General features: G+C 51.5%; 1 protein-coding gene across 1 annotated transcript in view; it reads left to right on the top strand.

The window, feature by feature from the left end:
* Positions 1-322: 322 nt before the first annotated feature.
* ITGA9 (integrin subunit alpha 9) overlaps positions 323-14,364 on the top strand; it is a 324,192-nt gene continuing 310,150 nt past the window's right edge. Inside the window, exon 1 of the mRNA XM_057555761.1 lies at positions 323-751. Coding sequence (XP_057411744.1) covers positions 567-751 — 185 coding nt within the window. The 5' untranslated portion in view covers positions 323-566. The remainder of the gene's footprint in view (positions 752-14,364) is intronic.

The following is a 14,364-nucleotide window of genomic DNA, read 5'->3' as shown; positions in this document are numbered from 1 at the left end:
AACTTCACCCGGCTTCCTTTGGTGCTTGGTGTGAGTGTAAGGCTGAGAGGGAACCAGAGACGCAAATAAAGACCCAGTACAGTAGAGCACACAGCCGCGGGGAGAATTAGGGTCGCCTAGGGACCGAGCGCCCAGGGCGCGATCTGGACGGGGACGTGGGGCGCCCGGGCAGGTCTCCAGGCTGCTCCGCGGCCGCGGGAGGCGGTGGGCACTCGTGGCCCGCAGAGGGCGCTGCCGCGCCGTCCCGCCGCCTGCCGCCCAGGCCGCCCACCCCGCGGGCGCGCCTCTCCGCAGTCCAGCGCCGACCGGCCGGGGACCCGCTTGTTCCGAGCGCGCACACTTCTCGGCCGGACGGAGGACGCCGCCAGCTCCTGGCCGCCCCTGTGCTCGCCTGCGGCGGCAGCTCGGCCCACCGTCCCCGGCCCGGCACCGCGTCGCGCCCGCGTCCGAGGGCAGAACTCCAGCCCCCAGGAGCCTCCCGGCCGTCGGCGGACCCAGCGGCCCCGCCGCCGGCACGCTCGGCGCCCTGCTCGCGGGGCACAGGGGAGGGCGGCGGCTGGCTGGTGATGGGCGGCCCGGCGACGCGGAGGGGCGCCGGGGGGCTCCGCGCGCTGCTCCTGGCGCTGGTGGCCGCGGGGAGTCCCGCGGGCGCCTACAATCTGGACCCGCAGCGCCCCGTGCGCTTCCAGGGTCCCGCCGGGTCCTTTTTCGGCTACGCGGTGCTGGAGCACTTCCACGACAACACGCGCTGGTGAGTGCCCTCCCTGCCCGGACCCTGACCCCGGCCCGGCTGGTCCCGCTGCAGCCGGCAGGCCGTCGCTGCCGCCGCCTTTCCGGCCTCTCCACGCCGCCGTCCCGAGGGGGCGATTTAAATGTCTCCGTTGTGCGTAGCCCGGCCGCCGAGGAAAGGCGGGGAGGAGGGAGGACGCCGGTTCCCGGTCCAGCGTACTGCCCGGTGGGCGCCCGAGTCGGAGGGGGCCGGGCGCCTCCCCTCCGGGCTTGCCCCTCGCTCGGCCTCCCAGCCAGACTCGGCTTAACTCTGTAGGTCGCAAAGTAACTTGGTTCTTCTGCCCCGTGGGCCCCAGGCAGCCCGGCCAGAACCCCAAGGCCCCGGGCTGCGGAGACAGACTCCTCAGTTTGGGGAACTCTTGGTGACACCCCACCCGCCTCGCCCGGGCTTTAAGCCTCTCCCGCCGGCTCTGCGCAGGAAGCGGAGTAACCCCGTTGCGAGGGGAGTGGGCTGGGTGTGCGTGGGGTCGGGGGGCGGGGATGCCGACTGTGTGGTCCCCTCCTCGCCCACCAGGCCCTCTGCGGAAGCGAGCTGAGAGGGTCCGGAGGCAAGGAAGGGGGGTGGTCCTGGACCCCAGTGACAAGTCTGGTGGGACCGGTGGGTGATTTCTGGGGCAGCTCTCCTGGAGACCAGTAGAGGTCAAGGAGTCCAGTTGCCCCCTGAATGCCCCCTTAAGAGTCCCAAGAGGTGGGAGCTCTCCCCATGAGGCACCACCTGTGAAGGGGCACGGAGCTTGAGTGCCCAACCCCAGGGGAGAAGCACCAGGGGAGGCTGGTCTCCCCTTGGCCCTTTCCTATGGACAAGAGCGAATGAAACAGCCACAGGAGGGGTCAACCCCTCCTCAAAGAGTTAGGGTGTGGGTAGTTCCCCAGTGGGGCCCCAGATGACAGCTGGTCTGGGCCTGGTTTTATTGTGTGGTCACCAGTGTGGACATCCTTGGGGGCTGCAGGCTGGGAGGGCGAGGTCAGCCCTGTGTGTGTCCTCAGCATGCAATTCTGCTCGGAACTGGACAGAGGCTGAGAGAAAAGGGAGGGTTTGTAGATTCGAGTCCTCTGGCGTTCCTGGAAAAGTGGGGACTCCGTGACCAGCCAGCCCTTTAACAATCATGCTGTTTAGGAGAGCTGCCTCCAGGAGAACAAGTTTTTAAGGTTTTTGTGTAGGTCCTGTCCAGTTTCCTCTCTCCCTACCATTTACCCCAGTTGCTGAGTTTAAGAGCAGCTGTCTTTTCTTGCACTTGCCAAATCCCCCTTTTAAAGCAAAGCAGGCTCACGCCTTTTCTGTGTCCTCTGTACTCAGCGTCCACTGTGGACTTTGGTAGAGAAGGTAGCCTGGGCAGGAGCAATTGGAGAACACATCCCAGGGTCCTAGGCTGGGCTCCCGAACTGTGTGACCTTGGCACAAAGCATGTGGGGAGGGCTGTTAAAAATAGAAGGGCTGGGACTTCCCTGGTGGCACAGTGGTTAAGAATCCGCCTGCCAATGCAGGGGACATGGGTTCAAGCCCCGGGCCCGGAAGATCCCACATGCTGCGGAGCAACTAAGCCCGTGCACCACAACTACTGAACCTGCGCTCTAGAGCCCGCGTGCCACAACTACTGAAGCCCGTGCGCCTAGAGCCCGTGCTCCGCAGCAAGAGAAGCCACTGCAATGAGAAGCCCGCACACCGCAGTGAAGAGTAGCCCCAACCAGAGAAAGACCCAACACAGCCAAAAATAAAAATAAATAAACAAATTAAAAAAAAAAATAGAAGGGCTACTCTGGGCAAGGGGTTGCTGAGGAGGGGCAGGCAGGGGAGCTGGAGCACCACATGGGGTCTGCAGTTCCGCAGCCTCAAGGGTCTCTGAGCTCTTTGGGCCACAGGTAAAAGCTGCCCCATTTCGGAAGTAGGGGGAGTCAAGAGCAGATCTGACTTGGAAAAAGAGTCCAGCCTGCTTTGTTTTAAAAAGGTGATGAGGAAAGGCTGTGTGGTATGAATAAATTTGGCAAGTGCAAGAAGAGACCCAGGGTGAGTGGCAGGAGGTGGTGAGGACGGTCGGTTGTGCTGGGGCGTGGCCTTGGTGTCAGTGGAGAAGTATTTCAGGGGTCCATCCACAGCCAGGCTTCCGGTCTAAAAAGCGCTCTCTCTGCTTCTGATACTGAGTGGGCTGCTCTTTTTATTGGAGTGCTTGTCCCTATAGTTTTTCAAGTACCAACTAATCTCTACTGCAATCTATTTAAAGCAACTTTTCTTATTCCCTGCCCCCCACTGCCTTAACTCTGTCTTAGTTTTTGCTTATCTCCTTGTCTTCTGTCCTCTTGTTATTTCTTCCTAGCATCTTCCTCCCTATTCTTTTCTCTCTCCTCTCCCTTCCCCCCAGTATTCTTGGTCTTAGACCTTGAAGGTTATTCTCTGCTGATTATGCTGCCCAGTCTTGGTATGCGAATGGTCTTTGAAGCAAGAGACTTTCAGCATCTCCTGTTTTCTCCTTCTTTCTTTTCTTTATATCTTTAGAGGCTAGGCTTACTATGAGGCTAATGAAACTTCCACCAAAGGCCTCTCACTTGCACAGGCCCCTCCCTACCAAGGCCCTGTGCCTAATTCTATATTCGTAATTTTGTATTAATTTTCTTAAAGGTAGTTGCCCTATATTTGTAGGATTCAGGCCCTGTGGAATCTGGATCTACCCTAGGTCTCTACCTTAACTCTGGGGTTGGTTGATTGACTTAGTGACTGATTGTTGGTCTCTTCCTACCAGGCAGCCCTTGGGCCCTGGATCTTTTAGCTTTGCTTGAGGGACATGCAGGTTGTTTCCAATTATTCACAATTATAAACAGCAGCAGGGTAAACATCCTTCCAACAAAAGCCTTGCGGACATCCTTAATTATTTCCTTTGAATAAGTTCCTGGGCTTAGAATTGCTGGGTCAGAGCGGGAGGGAGGTTTTAAAGCATTTTCTCTGCATTTCCAGAGTGCCAGTGAAGCTGAAGTGTGCACTTTAGGGAAATGTATTTAACTTTGGAGTAATTTACCAAAGGGCTGCTCCAGTCCAATGGAAGAGCATAGCCACCTACATGAGGGGGACTTAAAAAAGATCACAGAGAGTCAAACTGGGTGTGGGAGGTAAGTGACAGACACGAAGAGGACAATGTTTTAGCACTCTGAAAGGAAAAGGAGGCAGCGTTCACTAAGCCTTGTATCTGCTGTCTTTCTTTCTGAGCAGAAATTACTCTTAAGCTTCTTCATTCAGTCTTAGTGGTTCAGTAGTTTTGCTTCGTGCTAATTAAACACCTCTGTACTGGTGGAAGGATTTGTTGTGTGTAGGGTAAGGGAGGGAGGAGAGCGTGCAGGGGGAGGGGCAGGGAGAGAGCCCAGGCACGACAGTCTGCAGGGGCCAGAACTGAAGGGTCCCCAGGTTAAGGGGACCCGAGGTGCACATCACAAAGCTCCTGCATATGCTCCGTCAGTAGGACTAGTGCTTCTTCTCTAATCCCATAACTGAGCATTCCTAGCAGTTCTTTTTTAAGCAATAATTGTCACTGATCAGAGGTCCTATCTCTCTGTGTAAGGGATGGGATGGCCTCGCTTTCCGAGCCCTGGGGACTGCGTCCGGCATATGCAGTCATGTTGCATTGGGAACAGAGTCCTGGACCCAGGCTCTCTCCAAGGGTTTGGCTTGAGTGGCCTCTGCTGTCTGTCATGCTCTGGGCAGTGAGCGTTGTCCCCATGGCCAGGTGGACCAGAATATGGCAGGCAGTGTGATAGATGTCATTTGTATCAGTTTGGATGCAAACATGCAAGTGACTCGGTTTCTTTTTTTCCAGTGACACCCCGAGGGCATCTCCCTGCCCTGAGCTAGCGTCCTCCCCTAGACCTCCCACCACCTGGGTCTTCTTGCTCCCTTTGAACAATAGCAGGAGGTGCCAGGGAACATGGACAAAGCAGATTTCTGTCCCCTTCCTTTAGACACGGACTGGTCCCTCAGCTGCAGGGCAGACAACTGTAACACCCTGTGAGATAAATAAATGCAGCCCTGCTGGCTGGCGTAGAGCCCCAGAGCGGGTTTCTTTCACACCCTCCCCTTCCCTCCTTCCTCTTGGCCCCAGACGCCCCGGAGTCCTAGGCGGTTGGGTGCATTGGCTTCCTTTCTGGAGACGTGCTTCCTGCCGCATCTCCCGGGACGCATCAAGACGGCTGTGCTCGGGCCCAGAGCAAGTGCTCGGAAATGGAAGAGGCGCCGGCGTTTTGCTTTGTTAAGGTTGTTAGAGCATCACTCAGTGAGGAACAGGAGGTGATTCAGAGCCGAGGGGACCATAGCATCCTCAATTTGCATGAAGGTTGAGAATTAAAAGAACAAGCTAGATGGTTTGGCACTGCCAGTGCAGTTGCCGTGAGCCAGATGTATTGCTGTTTAAATTAAAATTAATTACAACCAAATAAAATGAAGAATTCAGTTCTGCAGTCATACTAGCCACATTTCAAGTGCTCAGTGGCCACGTGTGCCTCGTGGCTACTGTACTGGATAGTACACAGAACATTTTCACCATCGCAGAAAGTTCTGGTACTGGTTTGGAGCAATGACTTGTGTCTTAAAGGGCTAGCTAGACAGGGACTTCCCTGGTCGTCCAGTGGTTAGGCCTCGGCGCTTTCACTGCCATGGGCCTGAGTTCGATCCCTGGTCAGGGGACCAAGATCCCGCAAGCCGTGTGGTGCAGGTGCCCACCCCCACCCGCAAAAAAAATAAAGGGCTAGACAAAGATCAAAAGGCAGTGTAAGAAAAGTTGACCCTTGTATTTGAGTATGAAAACTGAAATGAGGGAGCTTAACTAAAAATTAAGAGTGGGCAGCCTCTTTTCATCCATCAAACATTGGAGTGCCTGCTCTGTGCTAAGGGCTGGATATTCAAGAATGAAAAATGCACTCACAGTCTGATGGGTGAGAAGGTTGTGGGCTTCTCGTCTTGTGTGTCAGGCAGAAATAAGATGTGGGCTCCCATGGGGGAAAGGCTGGTCCTGGGGCAGCCACGGGGAGTTGTGATGGGCAGAGGAGAGTCCCGTGAAAGTAAAACCTTCAGAAGGGGGACCCTGGGATCATGGGCCCTGCTCCTCACCCCCAGCCCCACCCGGCTTTGCGAGGAGACACCCAGAAATGATGGTGGTAGCCGGGCCTTCTCATAACCTCTGTGGTGACCTCTTTGCCGCGTTCTAGCCCATGTCAGGCTCTCAGGCGGGGCTGTAGCTCCACTTCCCCATATGGATTTTCTGGAAGTAGTTTTTTCAAACCTCGTTCCTGGTTCTTACTGGCCCTGCAGAGCCTGCTTTCTCAAAGCACTCAAGAAGGGATGACACATGTATGAGGCCCGAGTTCTAAGGGGACCCGGAAAGTGTCCCTTGGGGTTTCCAGGACGTTTCCCTGAAGATCTCAGGAAGCTGGTGAGGGTGCTGTTTCCTGAGCTAGTGCTGAACGCTGGCCAGGGGAGAGGCAGCTGTGTCACTCAGGAGAGAACCTTCCAGGGCAAGAAGGCAGACTCTTCTCAGCCAGTTTCTAACAGCCCGGAGTGTGAGAGTGTGAAGGGCCGGGCCCTGGCCAGCTCTGAGTCCCTGGTGACCTGCTGCTGGTCAGGAAATGGTCTCCTTCTGATAACTCCCATTGTGATTTGTCTGGGGAAAATGCCATATTCACATTTGTTAAAAGCAGCCATGGTGTTCTCAGAAATCATTTGTTTTCAAGGAAGTAGCATATAACTCTAAGAAATCAAAATGGGGACTTCCCTGGTAGTCCAGTAATTAAGACTCCGTGCTCCCAATGCAGGGAGCCTTGGGTTCGATCCCTGGTCAGGGAACTAGATCCCACATGCCGCAACTAAGAGTCTGGAACTAAGATCCTGCATGCTGCAGCCAAGACCTGGTGCAGCCAAATAAGTAAATAAATATTCAAAACAAAACAAAATGAAATGAATGATCCCATCAGATAGGATTTGTTGGGCATCCACAAGAGGTCCAGTGCTTTCACAAGCGTAATAGTCCCCAGTGGGATCTTTGGGACAACATAGTGAGTGGTTTTCAGTTTGCCAGGTAGAGAACAAAGGCTTACAGAGTTACACACCTTGTCCAAGGTCCATCCCAGCCTTGGTGATGCATGCACATTGGGGGCCTGTGCAAGAGAATTATGGGGGTGGGCGGTAAGGCCGGTGAAAGAACTGGGGGTGGGGGAGGAGACAGGATTGGGCAGGGAGAGCCTCGGCCATCTCAACACGGGTACCCCCACCCCATGATTATAATCAGTCCCTGGGGCTGCCTGGGAGATGCGTGGCCTCAGCTTGATTGCCTGGAGGGGGCTGCAGCTGGAGGCTGTCAGCTGACTGTCCTCTTGCAGCCAGAAGGCTTCAGGTGGTGCACACCTACCTCCACGGTGGCCATGGAGCCCATTGTGTGTGAAAGGCTGTGTTCGGAGATGTGAGGTGTGTTCCTCGGCCTGCGGTGTGGCTGGGATCATCTGTGCCTCTGCTCATCCCGCTGTATCAGCATGGGGGGCGCTGGGGTTCTGGGCTGTTAAAATTGGCCCCGAGGCAGACTCCCATGGTGCCTCTTCCTGACCTTTGGGAAGTCTCAGGTGAGGGACAGAGGAGGAAGAGAGCTCCCACCTTACCCTGAGCCATTGAGTCACTGACGAGCACTTGACTGGAGGGAGCTGCCAGACCTCAACCCTGGTACCTTGTGAACCGCAAAGCCTCAAGCCATGTGGATTTGGCGACCAACCAAAGCAAAGTGTTTGAGCATCACTGAGGAAGTGAAAGTGAATCCAAGATTGGGAAAAATCCAGTCTTTGAAACCACAGGCTCACTTGGTCCCCAGTGTCTGCTTTTTTGGGAGAACAAAAAGGACTTGTGTTGTGAGTTTAGATTTGCAGCAGCAGCGGCGGCGGCAGCAGGAATACTCTTACAGAGCGCTTAGCCCGTATTAACGCACTTAATGTTCCCTGCAATTGCTTCAGCTGATTATCATTGTAGCCCCATTCATGAAGGGGAAAACTGAGGCACAGAGACGGTGTTTGGCCAAGTCACATGGTGACACAGTGGTCGAGCTGGGGCCTGCACCTTTGCCTCTCAAGAAGTCAAGAGTCTGAGTTTGGAGCTGCAAGGCACCCAAGCATCTGTGTCATGAGATTCTGTCTTACTTTCTTGGAAAAGTTATAGAATCACGGTCGTGGTTGCTTCCCTGTGACACCCTTTGCAGATGCTTATTCAGGACCCACTGGATACCTGTGCAGAGATCCTGAGGTTCTGCTTTCCAGAGATGCTTGATCACTCAGTAAACAGGGACCAGTGATTCCGCCAGGGACGTTTGTAGGTCCTGCTGTCATGCTAAGTCTCTGTAAGACAGAAGTGTCCTAGGAAAGATGGAGCATTCTGGACTATTCCGTGTGTGCATCTTAACCTCCCTGGGCTGCTTTTGTTACCATCCCTCCACCTGCTCCATTGAGTCCTCCAGGCTCCCACGGCTTATTTAAGAAGCTCTGTTTGGAGAGTAGATGGGAAAGGAAGCCATAGAGGGCCGTGTTTAGGATTTACCCCTGGGTTTGTAACATCGTTAAAGAAACCCACACAGAGTCAGAATTTCTGTACGGGCGGCCAACAATATGACAGCAAATCTGAGCATAAAAAAGCATGGAACGAATTTCCTCCATCTCAGCTCATCCCTTGGTGTGTTGAAGCCCAGGTGACCTCTCTCACCCATTCTGGACTGTTTAGTGTTAAAATGCTGCAACGTGCACAGACGCCAGAGCAAAGTCAGCCGTGTGTGTGGCACAGCCCAAGGGCAGCACCGCACAGGGTCCTGGCACCTCTTCTCCATCAGGCTGGGTCCTGGAGTGGATGCTTCAGACGCAGGGGAGGGGGGTTTTACCTGGCTCTGCCTTCACTGTGGCCCCTGGTTCCCCAGCAGCAACCAGATCCGTGGTCTGTGCCATAACAGGGGGGCCGCCTGACTTCGCCCCCATTTAGGAGCTGTGTGTTCTTGGCAAGTTACTTCAGCTGTTTGAGCCTCATTCCCTCCTCTACAAAAGAGGAATAATGAGAATTTGTCCCTCATCACATTGTGGGGGAGATTAAATGAGATGATGTCTGCAAAGGATGGAATGGAATATAACATGCAGAACATAGTAAACCCTGGATAAATAAGAATAGCTATTTCTATTGCTACTTTTTTTTTTTTAATGATTATTCTGTGTTTATTTTATTTATTTTATTAATGGCTGTGTTGGGTCTTCGTTTCTGTGCGAGGGCTTTCTCTAGTTGTGGCAAGCGGGGGCCACTCTTCATCACAGTGCGCGGGCCTCTCATTATCGCGGCCTCTCTTGTTGCGGGGCACAGGCTCCAGACGCGCAGGCTCAGTAGTTGTGGCTCACAGGCCCAGCCGCTCCGCGGCATGTGGGATCCCCCCAGACCAGGGCTCGAACCCGTGTCCCCCGCACTGGCAGGCAGATTCTCAACCACTGCACCACCAGGGAAGCCCCTCTATTGCTACTTTGATCTGACATTTGAAGCTACTGGTCTTCATCCTGCCTTTAGATGCTAAAATTTTGCTTTCAGTACATTTGTTGATCCATTTATTTATCAAAATTCGCGTGTCAGCACTCAATACAGAAATGAATGACAGAGTCTTGCATAAGACACTATTATGTGTGGTCTCTAAAATTTTGGTCATGCTCTACATAAATCTGCATTTTTGTGTATTCATTTGTATGTCTACTTCCAAAAGGATCTGAGATGGCTGCTTTAATTGGAGACCTGTGGGATTGTAAACCCTAGAGTTTTTAAAATCTTTTTTTAAATTGAAGTATAATTGATTTACAATATTATATAAGTTTCAGGTACATAACATAATAGTTCAAAATTTTTATAGATTATATTCCTTTTGAATTTATTATAAAATATTGACTATATTCCCTGTGCTGTACAATACATGCTTGTAGCTTATTTATTTTATACGTAATAGTTTGTATCTCTTAATTCCCTTCCTCTGTCCTGCCCTGTCCCCTCTTCCCTCTCCCCCCTGTTAACCACTAGTTTGTTCTCTATATCTGTGAGTCTGCTTCTTTTCTGTTATATTCACTAGTTTGTTGCATTTTTAGATTCCACCTATAAGTGATAACATATTGTATTTATCTTTCTCTGTCTGACTTGTTTCACTAAGAGTAACACCATCCAGGTCCATCCATTGAAATTTTGTCATTTGCATTCTTTTTTATGGCCGAGTAATGTTACATTGTATATACACCACGTCTTCTTTATCCATTCATCTGTTGATGGACACTTAGTTTGCTTCCATATCTTGGCAATTGTAAATAATACTGCTGTGAACATTGGGATGCATGTATCTTTTTGAATTAGTGGTTTGTTTTTTTTTTCTAGGAATGGAATTGCTCGGTCATATGGTAGTTCTATTTTTAGTTTTTTAAGGAACCTTCCTACTGTTCCCCATAGTGGCTGCACCAATTTATTCAATATATTCCCACCAACAGTGTAGGAGGGTTCCCTTTTTTCTACAGCCTCACCAACATTTGTTAATCTGTGGTCTTTTTGATGATGGCCATTCTGACAGGTATGAGGTAAATCCTAGCATTTTGCATGCCTCTTCCTTTTCTCAGCGAGCAAGCGGGAGGTCACTTCTTTTCTGGGGAGCTCTGGCCCTCATCCCAGGCTCCAGGTAAGTCTGGGAGGTAGGTCCACACTTCCAAGGTGCTGGCGAGAATTTTAGCAAAAAAAAAAAGTAAATGTGAAAGTATTGACCTGTTTTTCTTGGAGAAGAAAACTTTCACGAGAAAGCAACAGGAAGATTTCAAGACTCAGGTCTCCAGAACTCTGCAGCTTGCTCTGCCTCTTGAATTTTAATGTTTACTTGATGCTCTCAGGTGGGGGAGGAAAACCTCGGCTCTTTGCCATGTTTCCTTCTCCGGGTACATCTACCAGGACCTGAGCCCCTGTCTGGGACAGCAGCCTCTGAGGACCCTTTACTCCCATCCAGGGTGGCCAGGGGGGCTAATTTCTCTCCGAGGTGGGACCCTCCCCGTGACTCTGTTCTTTCCCTGTTGGTCGTGGAATTTTACCTATTTCCTTCTCTGGGAAGTGAAGGATTTGGCATGGTAAGGTGGCTTTCCTGGCAGTGGCTCTCACACTGCTCAAGTCTTGGCTGTGTTTTGCCCAGTAAGGGATGTGGAGTGATTCCTGGGGTTTCCCTGAGGTGTGGTGGACACGCAGGGATTGAATTCCACTCCTGTAACTAAAACGTGGGTCCCCAGGGAAGTTTTGGTTTGGGGATCAAATGCCTGAAAGCAAACCTAATGGGTTTAAGATTTTTAATCCCCAGTTGCTGTCCTCGATCTGGCTGTAATTTCGCCCTGCAGAATCACTGCTGTGGTATTTGTGGGAAGGGAGGGAGCCCTTGGGACGATGTCAGTTCCGAGCCTCCCCCGGGGAGGTAGCTGTGGTTCAGCCCTTTTCTGCCACCTGCTCCCGGGGGAATTGACCCGTGGTTTGCTCTCAGGAGGTGAAGGATGGGTTCAGAGTAGGATGGGAGGCTGGACTGGAGCCTTGGTAACCTGCTTCCCCACACACAGGTCAACCAAGGAAGTGGCTCTGTTGGAAATATGGAGTGCATTTAAACTGCCACAATAGGAGGGAAGGACTTCCCTGGTGGCCCAGTGGTAAAGAATCTGCCTTCCAATACAGGGGACGCAGGTTTGATCCCTGGTCAGGGAACTAAGGTCCCACATGCAGTGGGGCAACTAAGCCCGTGAGCCCCAACTACTGAGCTCACACACCTCAACTAGAGCCCGCGTGCCACAAATGACAGAGCCCACGCGCTCTGGAACCCGTGTGCCACAACTACAGAGCCCATGTGCCCTGGAGCCTGCGTGCCACAACTAGAGAGGGAAAACCCACACGCCTCAACTAGAGAGAAGCCCATGCGCTGCAACGAAGATCCTGCGCGCCGCAACTAAGACCTGATGCAGCCATAGATCAATAAATAAAGGTGGGAGTCCAGGGGGACTGGAAAGAACATGCCCTTGGACATGGACACCCTGGATTCAAATCTCAGCCACTTATCAGCAATGTGACCCACCATTTCTCAGTAAAGTGTACACTAGAAGCTGCCTGACAGGATTGCCTTGAGCAGGAAATCAGACAACCCATGAGCATAACTGGGGCTGGCAGATGAACGGATGGGCCCACATTTCCAAATAGGTGCGTGAACTGCTCATTAAGAGAGGCGGCACCTCATTATAGTTTTGATTGGCATTTCTCTAATAATTAGTGATGTTGAGCATCTCTTCATGTGTCTGTTGGCCGTCTATATGTCTTTGGAGATATCTCTATTTAGGTCTTTTCCCATTTTTTGATTGGGTTGTTTGTTTTGTTGTTGTTGAGTTGTATGGGCTGTTTGTATAGTTTGGAAATTGAGCCCTTGGTTGCATCATTTGCAAATATTTTCTCCCCGTCTATAGGTTGTCTTTTCGTTCTGTTTATGGTTTCCTTTGCTGTGCAAAAGCTTATAAGTTTTATTAGGTCCCATTTGTTTATTTTTTGCTTTTATTTCTATTGCCTTGGGAGACTGACCTAAGAAAACAGTGGTATGTTTTATGTCAGAGAACGTTTTGCCTGTGTTCTCTTCTAAACAACAAGGTCCTATTGTATAGCACAGGAAACTATATTCAATATCTTGTGACAAACCATAATGGAAAAGAAAATGAAAAAGAATATATATGTATAACTGAGTCACTTTGCCATACAACATTTTCCATCAACTATACTTTGATAAACTACAAAGAGAGAGAGAGAGAGAGGCTAACCTCTGGGGAGCACCACGCCATCCATGTGAACGTTCTAGAGAAGCAAGAAGATGATCGAAATTCAGCCTGATGGGGAGGAGAAAGACCATCTTTCAGTTCCAAACCCCTGTCTGTCCTTTGGGGACAGAGCTTCCAATCTAAGTTCTAAGCTCAGGGCCACCTGCAGAGCATCGCATGCCTTTTTCAGACAAGGTCACATGTGTGAGTGGCTGGCACCAGCGAGGGTTCTCGATACCTGTTGGCTCCCTTTTCCTCCTTTCTGGCTGACGTGGGGTGGGCAGAGTAGGGGAGTGGACCCTGCACCCCACTGCTGGGGTGCGTGCTGCACTTGGTGTCTTACCATGCTTTGTGGGCTCAGGCAAGTCCCATGACCTTGTGTGGCCACCTGCTTCTCCATCTTTAAAGTGGGGATAATATCAGTGCCTCCCATAGGCTTGCTGTGAAGATGAAATGCAATTGTGCCCAGAGGGAGCCTAGCCCAGCACCTGCACACTCCAAGGGCCCCTTATAGGCTGGTTGTCCTTGTAATTAGGAACCCGAGTTCTGAGTTAAGGAGGAGGCTAAAATGTCTGGGAGGTTTGTGTGCATCTTTAACTGGGGATGGGATAGAGGAGAGCCTTGTTTCTTGGGGTCATCAGTTCATACGGGCCCCAGATGAACGTGATTATTTGCAATCAGTGTAGGTGGTTCTGTAACACTTCTTAGATTATAAGTCACCTGGGGAGCTTGTTAAAATGCACGTTCTGATTTAGCAGGCTGGGGATGGAGCCTGAGATTCTGCATTCGAATCAGGCGCCCAGGTGTTTTCCATGCTGCTGGTCTGAGGACCACACTTGAAGTAGCAAGCAAAGGTCCGACACAGCCTGATGATTTACCACTGGGAGCCTGTTGGTGGGGACACTCCTTTAGATGGTAACTGTACAGAGGAAAGAAACATCTTATTGTCTTGTCAAGAGTTCCGGGAAAGATTCTGGGGGGACATTTGAAGTGGCTGGGATGTCTCTTTGTAACTCAGAACGAGAAAAAAAGCAGATGGCATCTTTTCAGTGGCATGCTCTGAACTCTGGGCCATTGCCCTCTCTCTTGGGATCAGCCTGGCGAATAGCCAGCTGAATTAACTTCAGAAGAGGCAAGCTCGTCGGCTGGCCTGTAGAGCAGTCTTGCTGGCCGGCGGCCTAGGTAAAGAGCAGCGGCAGGCTGCGGAGGAAGCCACAATGTTCTGTGAACACAGATACGGGCTCGTCCTCCAGCGAGCCACCCCTGTGAATGTCATGCACACAAGTGCACACACGACCCCTTATCTCTTGCTTCATTTCTTGTTAGATTTGGGGGAAAAAAACCTCCTCTGAGCAGCTGATTAAGAGTTTGAACCAGATGATTGTTATCAGTGCTTGATCAGCCCTTGTTAGAATCACTGAGTACCTTGGGCTTGGAAGGAAAACATAATTCAGCAGGTCCCTTCTCCAACTTTCGATTTTGAAATAAATTTGTGCTCCTCTGTCTCAGCTCTCGGCTGGGAAAAGCAGTGCTGGGATTTAAGCTCTTCTCCAGGGTCCTTCCTGCTTGGATACCTGTATATCTGTATTGCGAAGTCTGGAGCAGTGGCAGTCTGGAAGGTCCGGGGTTCCAATGCCGCTGTGGGGGACACAATAGAGAAACAGGCCATTGTTTCTTGCAGCCATTTCCCTTTCTTTGTACATGATGAATTCTCCCCCTTGTTTAGTTCTTGTGGTATTTTTAATAGCATGG

Source organism: Balaenoptera acutorostrata, chromosome 10 (assembly GCF_949987535.1).
Source record: "Balaenoptera acutorostrata chromosome 10, mBalAcu1.1, whole genome shotgun sequence".
In the NCBI taxonomy this organism is placed as follows: Eukaryota; Metazoa; Chordata; class Mammalia; order Artiodactyla; family Balaenopteridae; genus Balaenoptera; species Balaenoptera acutorostrata.
Note: the sequence above shows the minus strand (reverse complement) of the source record. Positions and strands in the feature narration are given on the sequence as shown.